This window comes from Sus scrofa, chromosome 10 (assembly GCF_054392235.1).
Source record: "Sus scrofa isolate SSC_HxYL_T2T_F1_AM1 chromosome 10, Sscrofa_HxYL_maternal_Yorkshire_Landrace_v2.0, whole genome shotgun sequence".
Lineage (NCBI taxonomy): Eukaryota > Metazoa > Chordata > Mammalia > Artiodactyla > Suidae > Sus > Sus scrofa.
This window is the reverse complement of record NC_139392.1, coordinates 27,009,597-27,032,523: the sequence shown is the minus strand read 5'-3', so window position 1 is coordinate 27,032,523 and position 22,927 is coordinate 27,009,597. Positions and strand designations below refer to the sequence as shown.

Sequence of the window (22,927 nt, the reverse complement as noted above, 5' to 3'; positions counted from 1 at the left end):
CTCCCCCCTTCAGCTCCAAGCTGGCCAGCCAGGGGCAGGGAGAGGTAGGGGGTGGCCTTTGTGGCAGAGCCCCCCAAACGGGATGCGGAGTTACCCCTCCCTGATCTCGGCCGCCCATTCTGGCGCCCCCTCTGGCTCTCGCTGAGTCCTGACTTCACCCCAGCCCCCCACCCCTACCCTGACATCCCATAGGGAGCCAGTGATGCGTCTTGGACAGGGGTGGGGTGGGGGTAGAGCGGAAGTCGAGAGGGATGCAGAGGGAGGGGGCCGGTGACCCTAGCACCCTAGCCTACCTTCGGCCCCTCTCCAACTTGCACCCCCCCCATCTTAAGTTGCTGCAAAGCTGGGAGCTTCAGTCACTGTGGCAGCTGGTCTGCCGAGAAGTGGGTGGATGTCACTCCAGCACAAAGAGTGTGCGCCTGGCAGCGCCATCACCTAGCAACGGCCTCCCTCTCTCTTGGCGTCACCCGTCCTGGGGGTGGGTGCCAGGGAGAGAGAACGAGGCCATTAAGATCCCCAGGAAGGGGGAAGGGGGCCTGGGTCCAGGGCAGGCTGAGGCCAAGGGGTGTGGGTGGGGTGGCCGGAGGAAGATAGAGCCCAGGGCACTGGGCAATGCCTGTGTCTCACTCACTGTCCTGGCCCTGGGGACCCTCCTGAGGCTGGCACAGGGCTTCTGGGCAGAGCTGGCAGCAGAAATCTCCACGGGACCCACAGCTCACTTCAGCGGGAAGGGTGGGCTGGCAGGACCCGGAGTGCTCCATGGCCTAGGCTGAGGCGCCCCTCTGCTTGGCCTCGTGCCCACTTCGCTGGGCCCGGACAGGGCTAAGGGGGCCTCTGGAAGGGCCCGGGGGACCAGTGAGAGGGCGGAAGGCTGTGGGGCATTGAGAGAGCCCTGGCTGCCAGGAAGGGGGTGGTGGGGTGGGGTGGGGTGGGGGCAAGCAGGGGACAGGCAGCTGGGCCGTCTGCAGGCCAAACAGTCCATTCTCAGAAGCTGAACAAGAGCCGCAGTCACAGTCAGAGCGGCTGGAAGCCCCTGCTCAGGAGGAAAGGCTGCTGGTTTCCCTCCAGTGGGGACTTTGGGGGGCGGGGGGCTCCAGAGGAGATGTGTTTGACCTCCCGGGGACAATGGGCTCAGGCTGGCATGAGGTCACAGTGCCCCAGCGCCCCCCTCCTCCATCCACAGGGTCCCATAGGACACCAGCCACAGGTTGGGAAGGGCCAACGGTGGCCAGGAGGGGAAGGCCCAGTGCATCTGGGTGCTGCCAGGATGTGGCACAAGAAAGTCCTGTGGGCACAGGGCTAGTTCTATCTAGTTTATTGTTTCCAAGAAGGGCCTTCTACCGGGGGGGGGCATGGGGGTGCTGACAAGGATGTGGGGATAGGATAACCAAGGTACATCAGAGAAGGAGAGGGGAATGGAGAGAGAAATCCTCCTGGAAAATAGACAGCGCCTGAAGGAGGCGTCCAGGGCTGGGACGATCCCACCAGGGAAGAGCCCAGCTGCGAGCCCCCAAGGCCGCCGTCCAGGACGCACGGTGCCAAGAGGGACACAAGGAAGGTGTACTCAGGCTCCAGACGGGGACAGGTGGCAGAGCTGGGTCCAGGTGAGGGTCTGGCTCCCAGCAGCTCTAAGGACCTGGAGGATCACCGCCCACCAGCAAGGGGACAGGTGGCCCCAGAGGGACAGGGAAGGGGCTCAGGGAGGGGGTCCCAACACGCCTGGACTCCAGCAAGGGGAGCCAAGTCCGTCTCTGGAGAGCAGGGCCTGTGGGGACCGGGCATCGTCCTGCCCAGCCGGGCCTCAGCAGGGCGTGCCCAAGGCCAGGAGGGGCGCCTCCCTAGGCTTGTGGAAGTAGGCGGAGGCGGCCATCTCTGTCTTGAGCTTGCCGTCCACACCGCCTGCCGCAGCCCCACCGCAGCCCTCGCAGCAGCAGCAGCAGCAGTCCAGGAAGGCGCGGCCCAGCGGCCGGCACACGCACAGAAGGAGCACGGGTGTGACGGCTGCCTTGAGGAAGGTAGAGAACTGGGTGACCAGGCCCAGGAGGTCCAGGGTCTGGCGGGCCAGCGTGGCTGAGAGGTAGGCAGCCACCACGTTGCACACATTCTCGGGGAGGGTGCAGAGCGCGTAGACGGCGGTCAGGCCCACCACGGTGCTGCTGAGCTGGCCCTCGCACTGCTCATGCTTGCCCGGCCGGCACTCCGGCTTCCTGCCGGGTGGGCCCCGCACCCGCCACGTCACCAGCTGGCAGGTGACCGTGAAGAGGATGGGCAGGCAGAAGTAGCAGCCGAAGGACCACCACATGCGTGCGTTCTGGTAGGTCATGACCAGCGAGTAGAGGGACTCGGGCAGGCGGGCCGAGGGCTTCATGGCACACGTGTCCACCGTGCCCACGGTGGGGCTGGGCTCCTGCACCAGCTGCCACAGCAGGAGCTCGGGCACGGCCAGCGTCATGGAGCCCACCCAGATGACCGCCAGCTTGGCCAGGATGGATGGGCACGGCTCGATGGGCCTCGCCTTGGGCAGGGTGCTGGTGGCCACGTGGAAGCGGTCGATGCCCAGGGCACAGAGACTGAAGGTGGTGACGCCCAAAGAGGAGACCTGCCGTGGGTGTGGATGGGATAGGCAGGGGTCAGCCCTGGGGCCGAGTGGCCGGCTCAGACCTGGAAGTGCCTAATGGGCATGGGCAGGACGGTAGGGGCAGTGCCACAGGCCTCCCAGGACCTCGGATCTATGGCCAGCGTGTTACAGGACAAATGCCCTCAGGACCCGTGACCTGGTGGATGGCAGAGCTGAGGTTCCAGGGACAACCCACCTGACTCTTGCTGCTGCTTCCTTGCCTCCAGGCGGGTGAGCATCCTGGGCCCACAGCCCCTCATGCTCCTAGAGCTTTTATTTTGGGGGGGCTGCACCCAAGGCATATGGAAGTTCCCAGGCTAGGGCTCAAATCGGAGCTGTAGCTGCCAGCCTATGCCACAGCCACATCAAATGTGGGATCCGAACCGCATCTGTGACCTACACCACAGCTCACAGCAACACCGGATCCTTAACCCACTGAGTGAGGTCAGGGATCAAACCTGCGTCCTCATGGATACTAGTCAGGTTCGTTACCACTGAGCCACGAAGGAAACTCTGCTCCTGACATTTTGGGGAATCACCTCTGAGATGAGGGTGTCCTGGGCCTGCCAGTCCTGATTCCCACACCCACCCCTTGCAGAGGGGACTGGCCTCAGGGCACACTCTGGCCCTCTCGCATCCCTCCCGGAGAGGCCAGGGCTGGCCAAGTGTGAAGTAGCCCCTCCAGGCCAGCTGTGCCGCCTTCCAGGCTGCTCACCCAGCACACAGTGAGCAGAGGAAGCAGGGCAGCAGGGGGCAGAGTGCAGAGAGCAGGGTGCGCTCCCAGCTCAGACTCAGGGGCTGCCCTCCCCGCTCTCCCCTTCCCTGCTAGGGGCACAGCCTCTCCAAGTAGCCCTACCCCACGCCAGGCCTGGAGTTGGACAAAACCACATACCTCTCCTTTTCTGTGTCTCAAAAAGCGCCCGCTGTACCCCAGCTGAGGTCTCCTGCTCCCTCCTGGGGCCCCCTGGGGTCTTCCCTACAGAAGGGTCCTAGGCACATTCTGCCCCTCAACTGTTCCCTTTCGCCTGGCCTGCAGGGAGGCTCTGGCAGGTGCTGGGTCACCTCTGGCCTCCAGGCTGTGGAGGATAAGGCTGGAACCTCCGTGTCAGGTGTGTGGAGACCCAGAGTCAGGCAGGGCTGGGCTCTCCTCGGCCACCAACCATGTGCAGACCGGCTCTCACAGCAGTCTGCCCTCTCCCTCCTGCTCTTAGACCTGCCCCAGTGAAAACCACTACTTACTGAACTTTTGTGTGTGTGTGTGTGTGTGTGTGTGTGTCTTTTTAGGGCTACACCCTTGGCATATGGAGGTTCCCAGGCTAGCGGTCGAATCGGAGCTACAGCTGCCCAGACTACACCACAGCCACAGCCACGCAGGATCTGAACCGTGTCTGCGACCTACACCACAGCTCATGGCAATGCTGGATCCTTAACTCCCTGAGCAAGGCCAGGGATCGATCCTGCATCCTCAAGGATACTAGTCAGATTTGTTTCCACTGAGCCACGACGGGAACTCCATGAGTGAGCTATTTTAAACAAGCGCTTTGTAGAAGTCACGCATGGAATCCTTCAAGAATTCATTCATCTCTGATGATGGTGATTGCTCTCAATTCAAACAGAAGCTGGAGGTTTCAGCAGGCTTAGTGACTTAACAAGGTGACTCCACCAGCGAGGGCAAAGCCGGGTTTCTAATTCAGGCTGCCTGGTCCCAAGACCCTTGGCTCTAGGCTCCCACTGCTCACCTGCTCCTTGAGCAGCAGGTAACTAACAGGCAAAGACTGTCCCCAGCTGGAGGGTCTTCTTTCAGGTTAGAGCACCTTTGGGCCACCATTAGTTGGGCCCCCTGGGTTGAGTAGGACAGGAAGGAGCTGTGCCAACTGCTGAACCTCAGAGTCTTCCAAATGTGAAACCATCGCTGGTCCACATGACAGGGCAGAGCTGGCCGTAGGACAGCATCCAGATGCCTGACTCTGATTCCTCCCCGCCCCCAGGCCAGCCACCCACCCACACAGCATCCTGCCCTCCCCGGGCAGCCTTCGTGCAGACACTTGCCCTCATTATCACGCTCCACGTATCCAACATTTAAAAGGCTGCTGGGGAGTTCCTGTTGTGGCGCAGCAGGAGCCAATCTCACTAGTATCCACGAAGATGCGGGTTCCATCCCTGGCCCCACTCAGTGGGTTAAGGATCCGGCGTTGCCGTGGCTGTGGTGTAGACTGGCAGCTACGGCTCTGGTTCGGGAACATCCATGTGCCGCAGGTGCAGCCCTAAAAAGCATAAAAGAATAAAAGGCTGCTGGCTTATTTTGCATTCTTGTGTGGACAGGGCGGTTTTGCTGTGTCTTGCACAAATGCAGGTATAGTGGTGTTTGCTCGGAGTCTTGATTAAGCTCTCCGTTGGGTTGACACACCCATCCACACCCATGTGCTCATCCCAGCTGGAAGTTCCCAGAGGCGGGGGCAGTGGTCACCTTGGAATCACGGAACAGCTGGCCAGAGGGGCCATCTGGTCTACCCTGGCCAGGCACTAGGGAGGCTGTGTCCTGCCCAGTGACACCCCATTATGCCAAGGACGGAGCAGACACTAGAGCCCCCAGCCTCAGCTCCAGCTCCCAGAACCAGGCCCCCCTTTCAGAGAGGGTGGAGGGGCGGCCGATGGTGATGGCAGTGACAAGGGTGTGTTTGCACTCCCCCCCCACCCCGGGGGGGGGCGGGCATACATATGGACCTGACTGGGCCAGAGTAGGGGGTGGGGTCTGTGGGAAATTGGAATCTGCCTTCAGGCGCTGCTTCAGGAGGCAGGAAAGTGCGGGGTAAACGGGCATCTCAGAGGGAGAAAAAGGAGCCGCACAAAGGACAAAGCCGTCTCTTGGGTGGAAAGATGGAGGAGGGTTTAGGCAGGGGAGGGACCGCCCTGCACACAGAGAAGCGGGGACACTGCCTTGGGGCCCCTCAGAGGCAAGAGGCCAGGCTGGGGCTGGAACCCAGGGCCTGCTCGGGACCTGAGAGCCACCAGGAGCGTACTCCGCATTTGTCTCCAGTCCAACCTGGAGGGGACAAGAAGCAAGACAGGGTCCCAGCCTGCAGGCCTCCTAGCCCATCTGGCCGCCCCATGGCTGGAGACACACTCACCTCCACGAAGGGCACCGCCCGGCAAGAAGCATCGCCCAGCAGCCTCTGCTTGGTGATCTCGTGGAAGACGACGACAGGGAGGCAGAAGAAGAGGACCAGGAAGTCCCAGAGGGCCAGGCTGGCGAGGATGGAGTTCCAGGCGCTCTTCAGGTGGTAGCTGTGCCATACGATGCACATGACCGACAGGTTCCCCACGATGCCCACGGCGAACAGCACCAGGGCCAGGAGCAGCACCGCGTAGGCCCCATACGAGCTCTCGGTCACTGGGTATAGGGGGTTCTGCATCTGCAGCGGCCGGCCCGGCGTCCCTGTCGCATTGCCCCCAGCGCGCACAGCCCCGTCTGGGTGGGGGCTGGTGGCCACCCCGGGCTCAGTGGGCTGGGGGCCGGCAGGGTGGATGGGCCGGGGGTACTCAGGCCACTCCTCGGGCACATACTGCTGCACCCCCTTGGCCTCCTCCTCCTCCTCCTCGGTGCCTCGCACAGACCGGCCCCGCTGCAGGGCGGCGCCCCCGGGGATTCTGCGGGGCCCCACAGCTGACGCCACGGCGAGAGAGACGACCAGCGGCCACAGCCACCGCATGGCCGGACGAGCGGGAGGCAGCTGTCCACGAGAGGAGGTGAGGCCGGACCGAGTGCCGGGCTGACTTGAGACAGGCAGCTGGCCGCTGGGTCCGCCCCCACCAGGCGTCTGGCATTGCCAGCCTGCTCCGGGGGCCCAGCAGCTCCCTCCCGCCCTGGCTGGGCCAGGCAGGGCCCTCTGCTGGGCACAGAGCGCGATTAGCTGCCCTTCTGGATTAGCTCCGCAGCAGAGGCCAGCTGTCCCCAACCCTGAAGACCCCGGCCCGCAGGGCAGAGGCAGGGCTCCACCCCAACTCCAGCAGATGACCCCGAGGCAGCACCCAGTCCAACACCACTGTCATTTAGGAGCCTGACAACGCCCCGAACTGAGCTGGTTTCTGGGGTAAGCGTCACCACATCTCTTCGGGGCAGGTGCCTTTAGCACCATACCCCAAGTCAGAGATTTGCTGAGGTCAGTCACTCACTGCAGAGCCAAGCTGGCCCGGGGCCTGGATCTGACTCCAGACCTTTTTTTTTTTTTTTTTGCTTTTTAGGGCCACACCCACGACATATGGAGGTTCCCAGGCTAGGGGTTGAATCAGAGCTACAGCTGCCCGCCTACACCACAGCCACAGCAATGCCAGATCTGAGCCCTGTCTGCAACCTACACCCCAGCTCACGGAAACACCGGATCTTTAACCCACTGAGCAAGGCCAGGGATCGAACCTGCATCCTCAAGGATACTAGTCAGATTCATTAACCACTGAGCTTCAACGAGAACTCCCCGACTCCAGACATTTTACCTGTCGCTGTTCTCAGCAGGCAGGAATCCACCTGCTTACCTGATGACCACGCCAACTCCTCACCCCCCGCAACCCCGAACAACCACAATCAGAGACTTAAAATGTCATGTTCTGATGCAGACACAAGGTATTTACTGAGCACCTACTGTGTTCTAGACACACATACACAAAAATGTAAAAGACCTCAGCCACGAAGGAGCCTTCGCAGGGGGCGAACAAATATGTGAAGAAACCATCACGATGTGTGCTGTGAAAGGCGGGGCCCGGCCGCTAAGGAAGCCCAAAGGAGCCTGGAGGGACCCAGGAGCCATCCCAGAGGAGGTGACTTTTTTTTTCTTTCTTTTTTTTTTTTCTTTTTGCCTTTTCTATGGCTGCTCCTGCGGCATAGGGAGGTTCCCAGGCTAGGGGTGTCATCGGAGCTGTAGCCTCCAGCCTATGCCAGAGCCACAGCAATGCAGGATCTGAGCCGCGTCTGTGACCTACACCACAGCTCATGGCAATGCCAGATCCTTAACCCACTGAGCAAGGGCAGGGATCGAACCCACAACCTCATGGTTCCCAGTCGGATTCGTTAACCACTGAGCCACGACGGGAACTCCCACAGGAGGTGACTTTTGACTGGACCTCAAAAAGTGGCTGTGAGCTGGCTAGACAGATGACAGGGAAGGAAGGGTGCTAGAGGAGAAAAGGCAGCACATGCAAAGGCACGGGGGTGTGACAGCGGGATGTGTGACTCCTGGCAAGGAGACTTGGGGGTTGGGGGCGAGAAGCCTGGGGAGTGAGCAGAGGAAGGACCAGGAAGGCCCTTGTGCGCCTGGCCCAGGGGTGTGCCTCTCATCCTGGGGGCCATGGGGAGGGCTGAGCTTGGTGAGCAAGTTCTCTAGAAGGATTCCAGATGGGCAGTGGGCTCATGCGGCTGGGAGCATGGGTGCTGGTTGGGAGGCAGTGTCTGCAAGGTTCGAGGAGCAGAGGCTGGGGAACTGGAGGCTGAGCCCCAGGTCTGGGGTGGGTGGCCAGACCCCCCTGTGCAGAGAAGAGTCTGGTGGGAGGTGGGGAGAAAACCTCTGCTTTGCTCACGGAAGTGCAGGGGGGCTGTCTGGGTGGAGGTGCAGGAGAGTTACCTGCAGCTAAAGGCTGGGTCCATCCAGAGGTCAGATGACATCTGGAGTTCAGAGCGTCAGAGCAAGGACGCCGAGATTACCCCCGAAGTCAGATCAGACTAGGACTTGGCTGGCCTCTCTGCTGCCGACTCCCCAGCCTCCACTACAGAGGGAGGCCAACCTCCCACCCCCACCCCTCACCCCCGGTCCTGAGCACACTCGGGTCCATCCTCAGGACGAGCTTTCTGGACAGCAGCCCGAAGAGTGGCCCGAGACCTGCCCTACAGCAAGGCAGCTCCCTCCTGCCTGCAGCTCCTGGCACTTAGGCTGCCATCCTTGTAACCCTACTGCCTTGTGTGCAGTGTAGGGCACACAGAGCCCTTGCCAGGGGCTGGGCTGGGCTAAACGCTTGATAGAGTCATTGTACTTATTACCCTTGCTTGTTACCCCAGATCAGAGAGGTGAAGTAACTTGCCTAAGGACACACAGCTGGGATCCAAACACAGGTTTGTCCAACTCCAAATCTGAAATGCTCGGCCACTCCTTTGTGTAGCCTTACAGAAGTTTAACACGGGAAGGGATCCTAGAAGGCTCTGGAAATTGCACTCTCCAGAAGTGGAGCTCCTGGGCCAGGCACCCACCACATAGTGCTGGAGAGTGGCAACCTGAGGGAACATCTGCCTTCGGTTCCTCCTGCATGAACTTACACCCACGGCGCCTGCGTAGGGGGTGGGCAGATGCTCCAGGGGCACTGAATCCTGCCAGTCCTGGGCATCCAGGACTTTAGGGCAGCTGGGATGTCAGTGGCCACTAGGTGGAACCAGATACTCAGAGATAGGACTTCAGGGCTGTCTCGCTCTAGATCTCAAGCCGTCCACCTGCTGAGCTGGCCAGCAGACTCCCGATGTCGGAGAAGGCAGACCAGTGGGTTCCCCATCCCTCCTACCATCAGCCTCCCTAGCAAAGACCCGCTCCCACACTAAGCTGGAGTGACTCCCCTACTCAGAGGCAGGCGGACCCTCTGGCCCTGAGAGTGTCACCCTGGATCCCAGGAATTCCCCATCCTGCTCCCTGGGAATTCCCCAGTGCTGGCCACAGGAAAGGCACTTGGCTGGGACAGGGTGGGAGCGAGGCTGGGGATGTCCCTTGGCACTGAACGGGTGCCGCCCAAGAGGAGGGCTGAGAGCTGATGTTTTCCCGAGCAAGAGCAAGGTCGAACCAGATGATTTGGATTTGACCCTTTGGCGGCTCTGACACTCACGTGCTGTGTGACCTTGGTCGAGTACCAAGTCTCTCTGTGCCTCATCGGTAACAAGGCGACAGTAACACACTGGCTGTGACGACTGAGTGGGCTTGGCTATGTCAGTTGCTGGAACAGTGTCTGGCTCCCAGGAAGCGACGGGCCGGGATGAACGGTTGCTATGGCAGCTCCACTCACCTCTCACCACATGTCGGAGGCAGGTGCCGAGTCTTTAGTTTACAGATTTGGGGGTTGAAGGACAGAAAGGTGGGAGGCTGCCGAAGAAGCAGGGAGGGCAAGACAAGATGAGCCCCCCACCAGCTGGCACCAGACTTGGGTGGGGGTTGTCCACAGGACCCACTGTGCCAGCTCTCCCTGCTCCGGGCTCCTGGCCCAGGGGCACTGGGTCCTGCTCTGGGGACAGGGGAAGGGCTATGGTTAGGTGGGCTTCTGAAGGCCGGAGCATCAGGATCCCTCCCAGCCCTGCAAGGAGCCAGAGTATCTCAGGGTTCCTTTCTCAAGCACTGGTTGAGGACTTACTGTGCACCGGGTGTTGTCTGAGAAACTCGGGAAACAGACAGCAACACCCTATGACCTCCGCCCCCAGGACTCACGTTTGAGGAAGAAGGCAGCCACCCACAAAACCAAACCCCAAATAACACAACTGTAAGTTGTGAGCAGGGACGCAGGAAGAGGAGGGGGGGTCGTGACACCCCAGAACCTCTTGCCCCTCCCCTTTCTCCTGGGTGAAAGTCAGCAGGTCGTCTGGGCCTGAGGTCTCCCAAGGGCGCTCCTGGGTGGAGTGTGCATGCAGAGACGGTGGCGTGAGAGGGCAGGACTTCCATGGGGACGAATCAGTGCTTGTCACAGTGAGGTGCCTGGTTCGCCATTGAAGTGGCTGCTGCAGCTGCAGGAAACCCTCCAGATGACTGTGCTGCAGGTGCCAGTGGAGCCAGAACCAGCGTGGCGCACTCCTGCCACATCGAGCGGATGATGGAGAGCGCTTCCCCGCAGAGTCTGGGGGCTCAGCTTGCAGAAGGGAGTGGAGGGAGGGAAGGCGGACCCCAGGGGGCTCTGGAACCACAGACACACCCGCCTATGGCAAGCAGGACCAGGGCTCCCATCTGCCTGCTTCCTAGGTGACCACCTGGCATTCAGGAGACGCTTGGAGCAGGTGGGAGCTAAAAAGAGCAAACGATCAGCAGTGGCACAGAACTGCCCACAGAGTCCGTCCTGCCCCGTGACAGCAAAGTCCCCACGCTCGAGGGCCTGAGGACACCTGTGGCCTCCCCAGCAGGAAGAAGACAAATGGCTGAGATGGGTGGGGGAGGATTCCCTCCAGCTCTGTTGAGGCGCTGGCTCTTGCAGGCTGTCCTGGCTCCCCCAACCCCCAACCCCCTGCCCACCCAAGGCAGGGCTGGGTGTCCAAACTTGGGGAAGGGCTCCAAATCAGTGACATCAGCACAGCGGGGTTTGAGGAACTGGGGATCTGGCCTGCAAGGTGTCACCCTGCCCTCTGGCCCCCAGAACACCTCCCTGAGGCCTCAGCCCCACTCCCCCAGCCCCAGCCCCAGGAGCTCCCCACAGACCCGGCTCTTCCTGTGGGGAAGGGAAGTCCTCTTACCTAAAGGCGCCACCCAGGGGAGGTCTCCAGTACAGACCCTTCAGTAGCCACACGACTCCCGGGACCTATCTGATGGCCCCTCTGAACAAAATCCCATGTTTTTATGAGATGCGTATATACTGTAGGAGGGGAGTGAGCTGTGTGGGCGATTTTTTTTGTTTTTTTCAGGGCCGCATCCACGACATATGGAAGTTTCCAGGCTAAGGGTCAAATCAGAGCTGCCGCTGCCAGCCTGCACCACAGCCACAGCAACGCCAGATCCAAGCTGCATCTGCAACCTACACCACAGCTCACAGCAACACCAGATCCTTAACCCACGGAGCAAGGCCAGGGATTGAACCTGCAACCTCATGGACACTAGTCAGGTTCTTAACCAACTGAGCCACAGTGGGAACTCCTGGTGGCTCTTATTTAACAAATGCTTTTTAATGCCTGTTATATGCCAGCCACAAAATTGATGCTCAAAACACTGGTTACTAGTGAAGAACCAGGCGTTGTTGGAACTGTCATTAACAGAGAAGTCAGTCCTGTGCCAGGCATGCAGGCTTCACTGTAAATAGCTCTACCATGGAAGCTGTCCCTTTGTCATAAACGTGACTCCAGAACAATGCACTCAGCCTCTGGAAGAGACAGAACACACCCAGCATCCAGGTGGGAGAGGCAGTCAGCAGACACAAAATCACCTCCGTAAGGAAGAGGACGGACCCAGCGACAGGTGGAGGTGGGTGAGGGTGACTGCCCAAACGAATGGGAATGCTGAGGCCCACCCAGGCGGTCTTGGACGCCCAAAGAAGCCTTCCTAGAGGGACGCCTTAGACGGGGGCTTCTCCCGGAGCAGAGTCTGGGTAGAAGCAAGGACACCGGTTTGGGAGGAGGAGACAGAGCAAAAGTTCCTGTGGGAAGGTGGCTGGTGGAGAGGAAAGTTGATGCCAGGAAGACCCAGCCTGCTGGGTGCAGCAGAGGGTCACCCAGCTCGGGGAGAGAGCCTGGCCCCAGAACTTAAACTCAGGCGCTGAGGGGCTGGGCAGGGTGGGGTGAGGCTGGAGGAGCCTGGGAGACCCGGAGAGGGTACCCCCTGTTGGCCTCCCACCTGTCCCTCCCCACATGATCATGGGCATGAGGGCACATCCTGTTCCCCTCCAGAAACCTCTACTGGCTTCTCACCCTCAAGCCATTGGAGGGCCTGGCTGGAGGGATCTCAGAGTCTGAGACCTGGTTCTGGGCCCCCGGGGGGCGGGGGTGTGCAGAGAGGGTGGGCAAGGGCCACGCCCCGGCCGTGCCTGGCTGCATAGGGGGCTGGCTGCAGCAGGGGGGCCTTCTGCATGTGTGGGGGCTGCCAGGGAAATGAGGCGAGCTCTGGACAGCGCCCCTCCAGGGTTCTGACCAAAGCAGCCACCCCTAGCCTCTCACCCCCCAGCCCCGGTGCTGGCACAGCCTCAGGCGGGGCTGGGACAGGCAGGTCATTCACTGCCAGGTGGCCTGGCCATGTTCTTTCTGCCTTCTTGCCCTGATGTCCTGACACAAGCTGCCAGGCTCAGCACGAAAGAATGTGATGTGGAGTCAAGGGGGTGTTGGCTTCCCTGGGGGCACCTGCCTGGGCAGCCTCAGGGTGCAGGCGGGGGAGTGAGGAGGGCAGAGCGGTAGACTTCCACTCTGGGGTCCTTCTGAACCCACAGGCATCTCCAGCTCCCTCTGGGGCTGGTGGGTGGTCTAGACACAGCATGAGACTGGATCCACCCAGCGTCCTGGCTTTAAGCAGGGTAGTAAGGCCAGCTTGCAGGCTGCACTGAACCACAGAGTCCACGGCTGTGTGGTCTTTCCGACCCAAAGTGGGCTCTTTGTGAGTCCACTTCCTGCCTCCCCCTCACAGCTCATCCGCTGGACCACTGAGCGCCATCTTCACCCTCCATGGCCCTGGACCAAGTGCAGGCCCCTGAACCCTGTGTTAGGAGGCCCTGGCTCAGCCTGGCTCTGATGCAGACACCGAGGACTCTCGGGCCATGTGACCGGGAGCCCCCCAAGGCAGGTACCCTGCTGGTGACAAGCTTCCTCTGTGGTCTCCTCAGTCATTACCCAGGGTGGGCTGCAAAGACAGGGAGAGCGACACAAGAGGGGACAGAAATCAGCATCTTCCTTTGGGAAAAACAGCAGGGGGATCGGGTGGAGGTAGATGACCTGCCCATACGCAAAGGAGGCTGAGGACAGACACAGAGCCCCCACCTCGGCGGGTCTGTCCCCCAGGAACGGAACCAGCAGGGCCAAGCTGATTGCCCGGCCCTTGGGTGAGGCTTGACCTCTGCATGAATACAGGGCTTCTGGGCCAGGCAAGACCCCCCCCCCGCCTCCCTCAGACTGTCCTCAGCTCTAGCGTCTAGTCTTACCCTCTCTGATTCCTCCGGGGACTCCCTCTTTTTCCCTCCTGTTCAAACCAGCACAAAGTCTGCGAATCTGCAGGACGCACTGAGCTCTACTGAAGCCGCCGACACAAGGACACAGACTCAGCACAGCCCCTGACATCCTGACCCAGGGTCACTTCCTGCAGGGCGCGTGGGGCTGTGCTGGCTTCAGCCAAGGCCATGCTGGGCTCAGCACTCACAGTAAAACCCGATGCCTCCCAGGGGCTTGAAAAGGTGACAGCAGCTTTCCCCTGACGGCCCAGGGTGACTCTGAAGCCGACCTGGAACGTGCATCTTCCTCATCTTCCTCTCGGGAGACACCCCCCCCTCCGCCCCCCGCACACAACCCTGGGCTCCAGAACCTGCAAATCTGCAGCCGCCCCCGGGGGCTCAGCCCAGACCCCGGCAGCAACCACCCCGCAGGAGATCTCGCTCTCCCAACTACACGTGTCCCAGGGCTCCTCGGGGACTTTCCGGTGGGCCCACGGTGTGAAGCTGACCCGGCTCCTGGAAATTCCACAAGACGTCCTTGCCAGCACTACAGGCCCCCTGCCGTCCCCTGAATGGAGGCCCCTTTGCAGGTCCCCGCCCTCTCCTATGAAACAAGGCTTTGCCAGGGGTGTCTCAGTCCCTCTGAGCCCCAGTGCTTCCAGAGGAACTTCTGTGGACAATGCCTTGTTGATGTTTTTGCTTGTTTGCTTTTGTTGTTTGTTTGTTTGTTTTTGTTTTTGTTTTTTTAGTCTTTCGGGTTTGTTTTTTTTTAGGGCCGCATCCGCATCATATAGAGGTTCCCAGGCTAGGGGTCCAATCGGAGCTGTTGCTGCCAGTCTACACCACAGCCACAGCAACGCTAGATCTGAGCCGTGTCTGCGACCTACACCACAGCTCACGGCAATACTGGATCCTTCACCCACTGAGCGAGGCCAGGGATCGATCCTGCATCCTCAAGGATACTAGTCAGATTTGTTTCCACCGAGCCACGACGGGAACTCCTGTTGTTCGATTTTTGTTTTTGGCAGAGGATGAGGGAAAATTCCAGACCCCTGGTGGCCTCATGGTCCATAGAAAGCTGGCACTGGATGTTGTAATCTCCTGGACCATTTCTCTTTCGCCCATTTCTTTTTTATTAAAAAACATTTAAAAAAAAATTTTTCTTTTTAGGGCCACACCCGAGGCATGTGGAAGTTCCCAGGCGAGAGGTTGAATGAGAGCTGCAGCTGCCAGCCTACGCCACAGCCACAGCCATGGCAGATCCTTAACCCAGTGAGCGAGGCCAGGGATGGAACCCATGGCCTCATGGATACTAGTTGGGTTCTTAACCCTCTGATCCATGACGGGAACTCCCCTTTTGCCTACTTCTGACGCAGGAGGTGGAGGGAATAGAGATGGCAGCGAGCTTGGCGCGGGCAGGGAGGTGTGCCTGTGCAGGTGCGTGTGTGTATCTGTGGGTCTCTGTGCTCAGCACAGGATAGTGTGTATCGCCCTCCATGCCAGAGTCACGGAGCGCCCCACACGCCGCCGCGTAAAGAGGTTTATATTCCTCTCTGGCATGGCTGGGCCCGGGGTGTGGTTCAACAGATGGCTAGCAGGGTACAGGTGTGTCTGGCTGGAAAAGGCAGCTGACCCAGCCTCCCGATTGGCTGTCTGTGAGTCACGGCAGTTGGGTTCCTGGAGCGGCTCGCAGGCTGCCATGGAGCTGGGGTCATGCCCTGCTTATCTCCACCGCCTTCGCTGCCAGCCCAGACGGACAATGTTCCCGTATCGGCAGTGACGCTCGCAGGCTGCTGGCTCCGGGTCAGTGGGACATGCCCTCTGGGGAGGTGTCCCAGGAGGGCGTGGGTTCACCTCAACCTCGCCGTGCCGGACACCACAGCTCCCCCCACCCCCCACTTTCGATGGGGCCTCAGGGGAGATTGGAGGGGCCGGCTGGACGGCTGACTGCAACCTGGCAAGAGCACAAAGGGGTTTCCTCAGTTCCAAAACACCCACCTGAACTGACCAGCAACAGGAAACTGTTTGTGGGTAAACATTCTAGAAACCACCTCCAGCCTCTGGGAAGGGCCTCCAGGGAGATGGGCAGAGAGGCGTTGCCATGGTAACTCAGCAAGCTTCTGAGGCTCTAGCAGAGGGAGGAGCAAGGCAGGTGCCCTGGACCCGTACCCCGGCTTTTTCAGATCTAAGGGATCCCTGGACATGTGACACTGGATGCACCCTGCCTCCCCCACCCCCAGAGTTTTCATCTCCCAGGCCCTCGGTGGGCGTGGCTTCAGGTGGACATGGCAAGGCCATGACAGGGACATGCACGCCCCAAGGTCACAAGGTGGAGGCCGGCAGCCAGCAGGAGCTGACGCGGGGCCACCTGCTCCACCACACCTGAAAAGCCCTCGTCTGCCCGGTCACCCATACAGTTGCAGCCCCCAGGCCTCCGTTAGTGTCCCGGAACCACTCAGCTTGGGGACAGGGGGACCTGGCACTACCCCCTTGATCCAGGTGGCTAGTGCTTAGAAGCTCCAAGGCAGCAAACCACCATATGTTGGCGGTCACCCCTGCTCCCTTGTCTGCCTCCCCGGGCAGATACAACTTTGTGTTGGGGGGAGTGGGGTCATGGTACGGGCGGTGGGCTGGGGAGGCCCGACCAGCTCCCTATGGCTGCCCAGCTCTCTGCCACCCTAGACCTGGCTCCCGCCCACCAGGAGGGCACCGTGGCCATCCAGGCGCCTGGGCAGACTGCCAGGGGGAATTTTCCACCTGCCTGCCTTTACCGCCTGCTCTATGGTCTGGAGCCAAGCCTGGGGAGGGACGGGCCCCCAGGGCAGCTGGAGGAAGCGCCGAGGTTGCTTGGGTCGCCCACTCAGAACAGCCACCCGCGCCTGGGTCCATGCCAGCCAGCAGTGTCTCCTCTCAGAGGGGCAGGAGCTAAGTTGGCTCTGGGTCATGACCCCGCCCCCCCAAACTAGTAGGCCCCTACCTTGGGCTAGTGGGACACTGAGGCACAAGAGAGCAACAAATAGGACCAAGGTCACAGAGGGCAAGGTGGCCAAGTCAGGCCTCAGACTCACAGCAGAGTGTCCTTGACCACACTTTCCAGGCTTCCCCGGAGCATGGCCCACCTGGACTGCCCTCGTCCCCACCAGCTTTGCTCCAGCCCAGCCCAGCTCCCCCCCCACACACTGTCCTCCTCCTGGGCATAGTCGGGTGGGTCTGTCCTCCCCAGCTCCTTGGGAGAAAGCAGCTCTGGGGTGTGCGTGTGTGTATGTCCCTGGGAGAGCTGAGGGTGGGGCCGAGGCTGCTTCAGGAGCCCGCGTGTGACACTGAAACCGCGGGTGACCACAGAGGCAGGAAGATTCAGGCGAGATTAGAAGCAGATAAGCTGAGGGCAGCTGGGCTGGGGAGGGCTGAAACCTGGGGCCTCTGGGAGGGGCAGCGCCTTCTGCTTGCCCCTCAGATCCCTGGCCTCATGGGGAGCCCACTCGGCCTTGGGCCCCGACAGGGAGGGGTCAGCTGGCGCCCCATGTCGCTCCCCCCAGCAGAGAGGTGACCTGGGTGAACTGCTCCTTCGAGTAAACAGCAAAGCGAGAGCCTGGGGCGCGGGCGGCTGAGGCTGAAACTGGTGCCGTGAGCCCATGAGTCATGTTCTCGCTCCGAGGCTGCCAGGGAGGGAGCGGGAGGGAAAAGGCAGGACAGGGGCAGGGCAGGCCCCACGCCCCCTCTTCTGGGACTCCTCAAAGGGTCCTCAGAAATCTCTTCGTTTCACTGAGTTAGGGGGCTGCACCGGCGACGGCCCAGAGAGGACAAGTGACTTGTCGATGGACACACAGCACGTCGGTGCTGTCAGGACTCCTGAGCCACGGAGTCAGATCCCAGAGCCGGGAACAGAACTGCAACAGGTTGCCCTGTCTGGCCCAGACCAGGCCTGCTGCCCACTGGGGAAAGAGCTGGGTAACTGCCATCTTTGCCAAAGACGCCGGCGAGCCCTGGGCTGCTCTGGGGACTGGCCTGACGTCAGCTGGCTTCACCCACCCCTGGAAGCCCTGCCCAGTGCTGTGATGTCATGGGGCTGAACCAGCTCTGCTGGGAAGAACGTGCCACCCTGGGGAGGGGTGCAGGGATCCAGTCTGGGTCTGAGCGAGATCTACCCCCTTCAGAGCTCCCCGCCCCCCACTGCTGCCCCCCACGCCCCAACCCCCTGCTCCCCTGAAAGCGAGCTCCCCCTGGGGCTGCTCCCACGGGTGCCCGAGTCAGCTCTCAGGGGCCAAGTTATGAACACAACAAAGGGAGCCCTCCCTGGCTGCGCTGCTGTCGTGGGCAGGAGGCTGGAATTCAGAGAATTCAGAGTTTCGGGTCATCCCAGCAAATCTCAGCCTGTCACCTCGGCAGAGCCCTGGGCAGGTGTCTGGCCTCATGGAGCCGCCTGTGTAAACACATCCCCGCAGGGCCGTCGTGAAGATTAAATGGAGTGACCTTGTGCAACTTCGGCCCAAGGCCCGGCATGTGGTGACAAGGGCTCAGTTTCTGGAAGGGGAACTATTCCAGAAGAGGGCTCTGATTTAATAAACAGGGTTGGAAGGATAGTCTGGCCTTCCATTTACTCCGAGAGCTCCTCCGCCAGGCGATGGGTGCCAGAAGGAGGACTCGGGCTGGCAGCGGGATGGGGGGCTTTCTATCCCCCCCAAAAAGGCACCCTCATCTCCCCTGGCCCCTCACCCCAACCCTCATCTCCGCCCTGGATCCCTCCTCCTCCTGAAGCTCAGGTGAGCTAGGGTCTCCTGCCAGCCCCCCAGCATCCTCTCTGTTTCTTGCTGTTTGTCATGCGGCTTCTCCTGGCATCCGTCCCTGCCTTGGGCAGCAGCTTCCCGCGGTCTGGGACCTCTTGCTGCCCGAGCTCCTGGCAGAGGTGAGAGGAGGCATTTGCACCGGCTCTCTGGGCTCTGCCTGGGGAGGGGCCTGGCCAACAACAGCCTGGGCGCCCAGGACAGCTGTGGTTGATGCTCTTATTCCATCTTGACAATTAATAGCGCCCCTCACCCACCAGAGTATCTGGTTTGAAGGATAAATTTTATAGGCTCTCTAGTCCCGAGAGGCCTGCACAGGAGGCCCTGTCTTGCCAACCAAAGATTTCTCCTTACCCTTCCCTTTGATCATTTTCTGGCTCTCTTCCAACATGGGCCTGGGTGGCAGGGGGACCCCAGAGACGGGCAGCAATAGAGACCTGCGGGGGAGAAAGGGCACTGCCAGCTGTGCCTCCCCACAAGGAAAGTTCCTCTCCTGGACAGAAGGCCAAGAATAAAAGGCTGTCAACATACAAAGATGAATTCAGTAGAAACTTAAGAGGAGGGAGTTCCCATCGTGGCTCAGCAGTTAATGAACCCGACTAGGATCCATGAGGATGTGTGTTCGATCCCTGGCCTTGCTCAGTGGGTTAAGGATCCGGCATTGCCCTGAGCTGTGGTGTAGGTCACAGAGGCAGGTCGGATCCAACATAGTTGTGGCTGTGGTGTAGGCCAGCAGCTATATCTCTGATTTGACCCCTAGCCTGGGAACTTCCATATGCCGTGGGTGCGGCCCTAAAAAGCAAAAAAAAAAAAAAAAAAAAAAAAAAAAAAGAAAGAAAGAAAGAAAGTAAAAAAACTTAATGGGAATATGCGGAGATTTCATCAGTCAAACTCCCAGTGTCTCTAATCTCAGAGTCGGGGGATGTTACCCCCAGACTGAGTGAGAAAGTCCCATGTGCCCAGGGTTGGGGGCAGAGGCCAGAAGGCCCTCTTCCCAACCCAGCAAGCATGAACCCCATACCCGCAGCGTCTCTGGGGTTACCCACACCCACGGAGCTGCCATACCCTCACTTGGGTGGGGAGGCCTCTCCTGCTCCAGGGAATTCCATTCGGTGGGGGAAGGGAAGAGGGGACGGAGAATGAGGTTGGTGCGGATCCCTGGGCTTGGGGCAGATCCAGCCAGCACCCCACTCTGTACACAGGACCGGGGCTCAGCCTCACAGGGTGCCCGGCACGGGGCTGGCCCCCAGGAAGAGACAGTGGATGGGGACAGCCATGCAGGAGCCAGAGGACTGGAGCGGGCAGTGACAGCCTGGATCTGGGACAAGGGCCGCGGGGGTGTGGCCCAAGAAGCACCCAAATCCAGACACAGCAGCGAGGACAGAGGCTCATGGACCTCAGACCTGAAGGAGGAGGCGGGGGTTCAGGGAGGCACGGAGAGGGGTACAGTCTTCCCAGCAGGGCTGCTCCAGCCCGTGACGTCACACCCCGGGGGGAGGTCTTCCGGGAGCAGTGACACCCGGCTGACGTCAGCGAGACAGAGCTCCAGGGACCTTTCGGGGTGACGGAGATGCTCTAACACAGTGAGGGGGTGTGTCCAGGACGGGGCCGTGAGTCACGCTTTGATCAAGAGGATGTTATTGTGAGAATCAGCTGCCTCCAGCAATGGCCTTGGGCAGAGGGAGAGGGAGAAGGGCTGGGGGTGGGGGGGTTCCTACTGAGATGGGAGAGGAGATAAGGGCGGGTGGGTCAGGAGGCACCAGCAGGTGGAGCAGGCTTTGTTTGCAGTCAGGCTGGAGCACTCTGCGCAGTGCCCAAGCCTTCCATCTCCTGTGTGATGCGAATCATCACGGCGGTTCAGAAGGAAGGACACAGAGGCCCCAGAAAGACCCTCCCTCGCCTTAACACCCAGGGTCACTCCCAGACCCTCTCTAAGTCCCAGGGGCTTCACCAGGACCTAGGGTCTTATCCCCCTGCCCGCCAGCAGTTCCTGGGTTCTCAGGAGGGTAAAATGAGAGAGCACACACGAAAGCACTTCACTGCAGGGGCCGTAAGAGGGTAAGTGAGGGATGATCCTAGAGCTTTCTGTGTCCCACTGGTTCCTCTGTCCTGCGTGGCTGGTTCTCCTTAAAGCCAGAGACCTAATGGATGCTTGGGTTACATACAATCACTGGGGCGGTTCTCAACCCATAGAAGGCAGTGTAAGCCTTGCTGAGAGGTATTTAAAACAGAGCCTTTAAACCTTGAGGACTAGAGTTCCGGTCGTGGCGCAGTGGTTAATGAGTCTGACTAGGAACCATGACGTGGCAGGTTCCATCCCCGGCCTTGCTCAGTGGATTAGGGATCCGGCATTGCCGTGAGCTGTGGTGTTGGTAGCAGATGTGGCTCGGATCCCGCGTTGCTGTGGCTGTGGTATAGGCCAGAGGCTACAGCTCCGATTGGACCCCTAGCCTGGGAACCTCCATATGCCACAGGAGCGGCCCAAAATATATGAAAAAATAAACCTTGAGGAATCTTGGAGTTCGTGTTGTGGCTCAGGGGTTAACGAATCTGACTAGGAAACATGAGGTTGCGGGTTCGGTCCCTGCCCTTGCTCAGTGGTTTAAGGATCTGGTGTTGCTGTGAGCTGTGGTGTAGGTCGCAGATGCGGCTTGGATCCCACATTGCTGTGTCTGTGGCATAGGCCAGTGGCTATAGCTCTGATGAGACCCCTAGCCTGGGAACCTCCGTATGCCACAGGTGCGGCCCTAAAAGGACAAAAGACAAAAATAAAAATAAAAATAAAAAAAATAAAAAATAAATAAAACGAGGACAATTTTTGGTGGCATTTTCTGCTTCTCTAGGCTGTTAGTGATAGCGTAGGAAAGGAAAAATACCCTGCTACCCTCTTAGGTTCAGTGAATGGCATCTGCAAATTAAAGACAGACTAACAAGAGAAAAGGCATACAATTTTTTTAAATTGTTTTATTTTACTTTATTTGCTTTTAGGGCTACACCTGCGGCATATGGAAGTTCCCAGGCTAGGGATCAAATTGGAACTGTGGGCACCAACCTACACCACAGCCACAGCAATGCTGGGTCCTTAACCCAGTGAGAAAGGCCAGGGATTGAACCTGCGTCCTCATGGACACTAGTTGAATTTGTTAATGCTGAGCCACAATGGGAACTCCCAAGGCATACAAATTTTATTTGATGTTAACATTTAGATTTTTATGTGCACGAAGGTCTTCAGAGAAAAGAAGTGAAGAGGGAGGGGCTGGAAGCTGGGCCACCCCTGCCGGTACCAGTAGAGGCTGAGGGTCAGATGGGGTGCGGGTCAGCATGATCGAAGCACCCCCAAGCTGGCCGTGGTGCAGGCCTGGTACATGGTCTAGCTGGCTGACCACCCAACACAGCCCCACAGCTCAGAGCCTGGCCCCGGGAACCTGGGTGCTGACAGATGTGAGAATGACCCGTGTAATATCCACATGCAAAGATAACCTATCAAATTACGAAGAAAAGTTAGGATGTTTTGTGAGGAGTATTTATACCTGGATGATCAGATTGGCCACATGTTGGAGGCAGCGGACACTTTGATTTGAGAGGACAAGTGGGTCTGGATTTTTTTTTTTTTAGGGCCAGACCCATGGCATATGAAAGTTCCCAGGCTAGGAGTCGAATCGGAGCTACACCTGCTGGCCTACCCCCCAGCCACAGCTACGCAGGATCCAAGCTGCATCTGCGACCTACACCACAGCTCACAGCAATGCTGGATCCTTAGCCCACTGAGCGAGGCCAGGGATGGAACTCACATGCTCATGGATCCTAGTTAGGTTCATTAACTGCTGAGCCACAAAGGGAACTCCCGTGGGTCCAGATCTTCTTGGAAATGGAGATAAGACCTCGTGTCCTGTAGGGTTTTTTCTGCTCCCTCCTGTTCCCTGCTCCGGGGAGGGGTGGTGGAACAACTGTGTGAAGGCCATGCACTGGGGGAGAACAGGGTGGAGAGGCACGGCAGCAGCATGCGAGGGTTTTGGCTGGGACAGCTGGGGGGTGCCCTGGGGCCTCTCGCACCCCGTGCCCCCTCGGGAAGGTCCCGGTGTGCGGTGTGATGGCCGGATCTTGTACCTATTGTTTTTTCCTTGCTCTTGTGCACAGACCCCAGGCTCCGTGGGCTTTCCTTGGCAAGACTATCTGAACAGAATAGGCTTTAATAGCAGGAGCGTGCACTGGTTTGTACGCAGAAGCAACTATGCAGAGCTGGGCTGATCCACTCCTTTTCTCTGCTTAAGGATCAGTGGGTCAGTGGCCTTAGGTCAGCGCAGGTCTTCAGCTCTGAGTGAGTTTATCTCCCCAGACGTAGCCGCTTTGCTGCCCCATCTGGACCTGATTCTTGGACTTTAAGCCGATACAAGGTGCGGCCGTGCCTGCCCTGGGCAGCGGGTTGACAAGCCAGAGAGGAAACAGTTTCGGAATTCCAGTTGTGGCTCAGTGGTAACGAACCCGACTACTATTCATGAGGATGCGGGTTCGATCCCTGGCCCCGCTCAGTGGGTTAAGGATCCAGTGTTTTCACAAGTTGCAGTGTGGGTCGCAGATGCGGCTCAGATCCAGCGTTGCTGTGGCTGTGGTGTAGGCTGGCAGCTGCAGCTCCAATTCTACCCCTAGCCTGGGAACTTCCATATGCAGCAGGTGTGGCCATTAAAAA

At 59.6% G+C, this 22,927-nt stretch overlaps 1 protein-coding gene across 2 annotated transcripts; it reads right to left on the bottom strand.

The window, feature by feature from the left end:
* Window positions 1-1,300: 1,300 nt before the first annotated feature.
* On the bottom strand, window positions 1,301-6,381 carry GPR37L1 (G protein-coupled receptor 37 like 1). Of its 2 annotated transcripts, XM_084979458.1 has the most exons (3): window positions 5,746-6,381; window positions 4,667-4,881; window positions 1,301-2,599 (listed from the first exon to the last, which is right to left on the bottom strand). In XM_084979458.1, the coding sequence occupies exons 2-3, from the start codon at window positions 4,694-4,696 to the stop codon at window positions 1,802-1,804; spliced, it is 828 nt and encodes a 275-aa protein (XP_084835584.1). In that variant the 5' UTR covers window positions 4,697-4,881; window positions 5,746-6,381; the 3' UTR covers window positions 1,301-1,801. The 2 variants fall into 2 exon arrangements, with proteins under 2 accessions (XP_084835584.1, XP_020920191.2); XM_021064532.2 differs by lacking the exon at window positions 4,667-4,881.
* Between the last annotated feature and the right edge of the window lie 16,546 nt (window positions 6,382-22,927).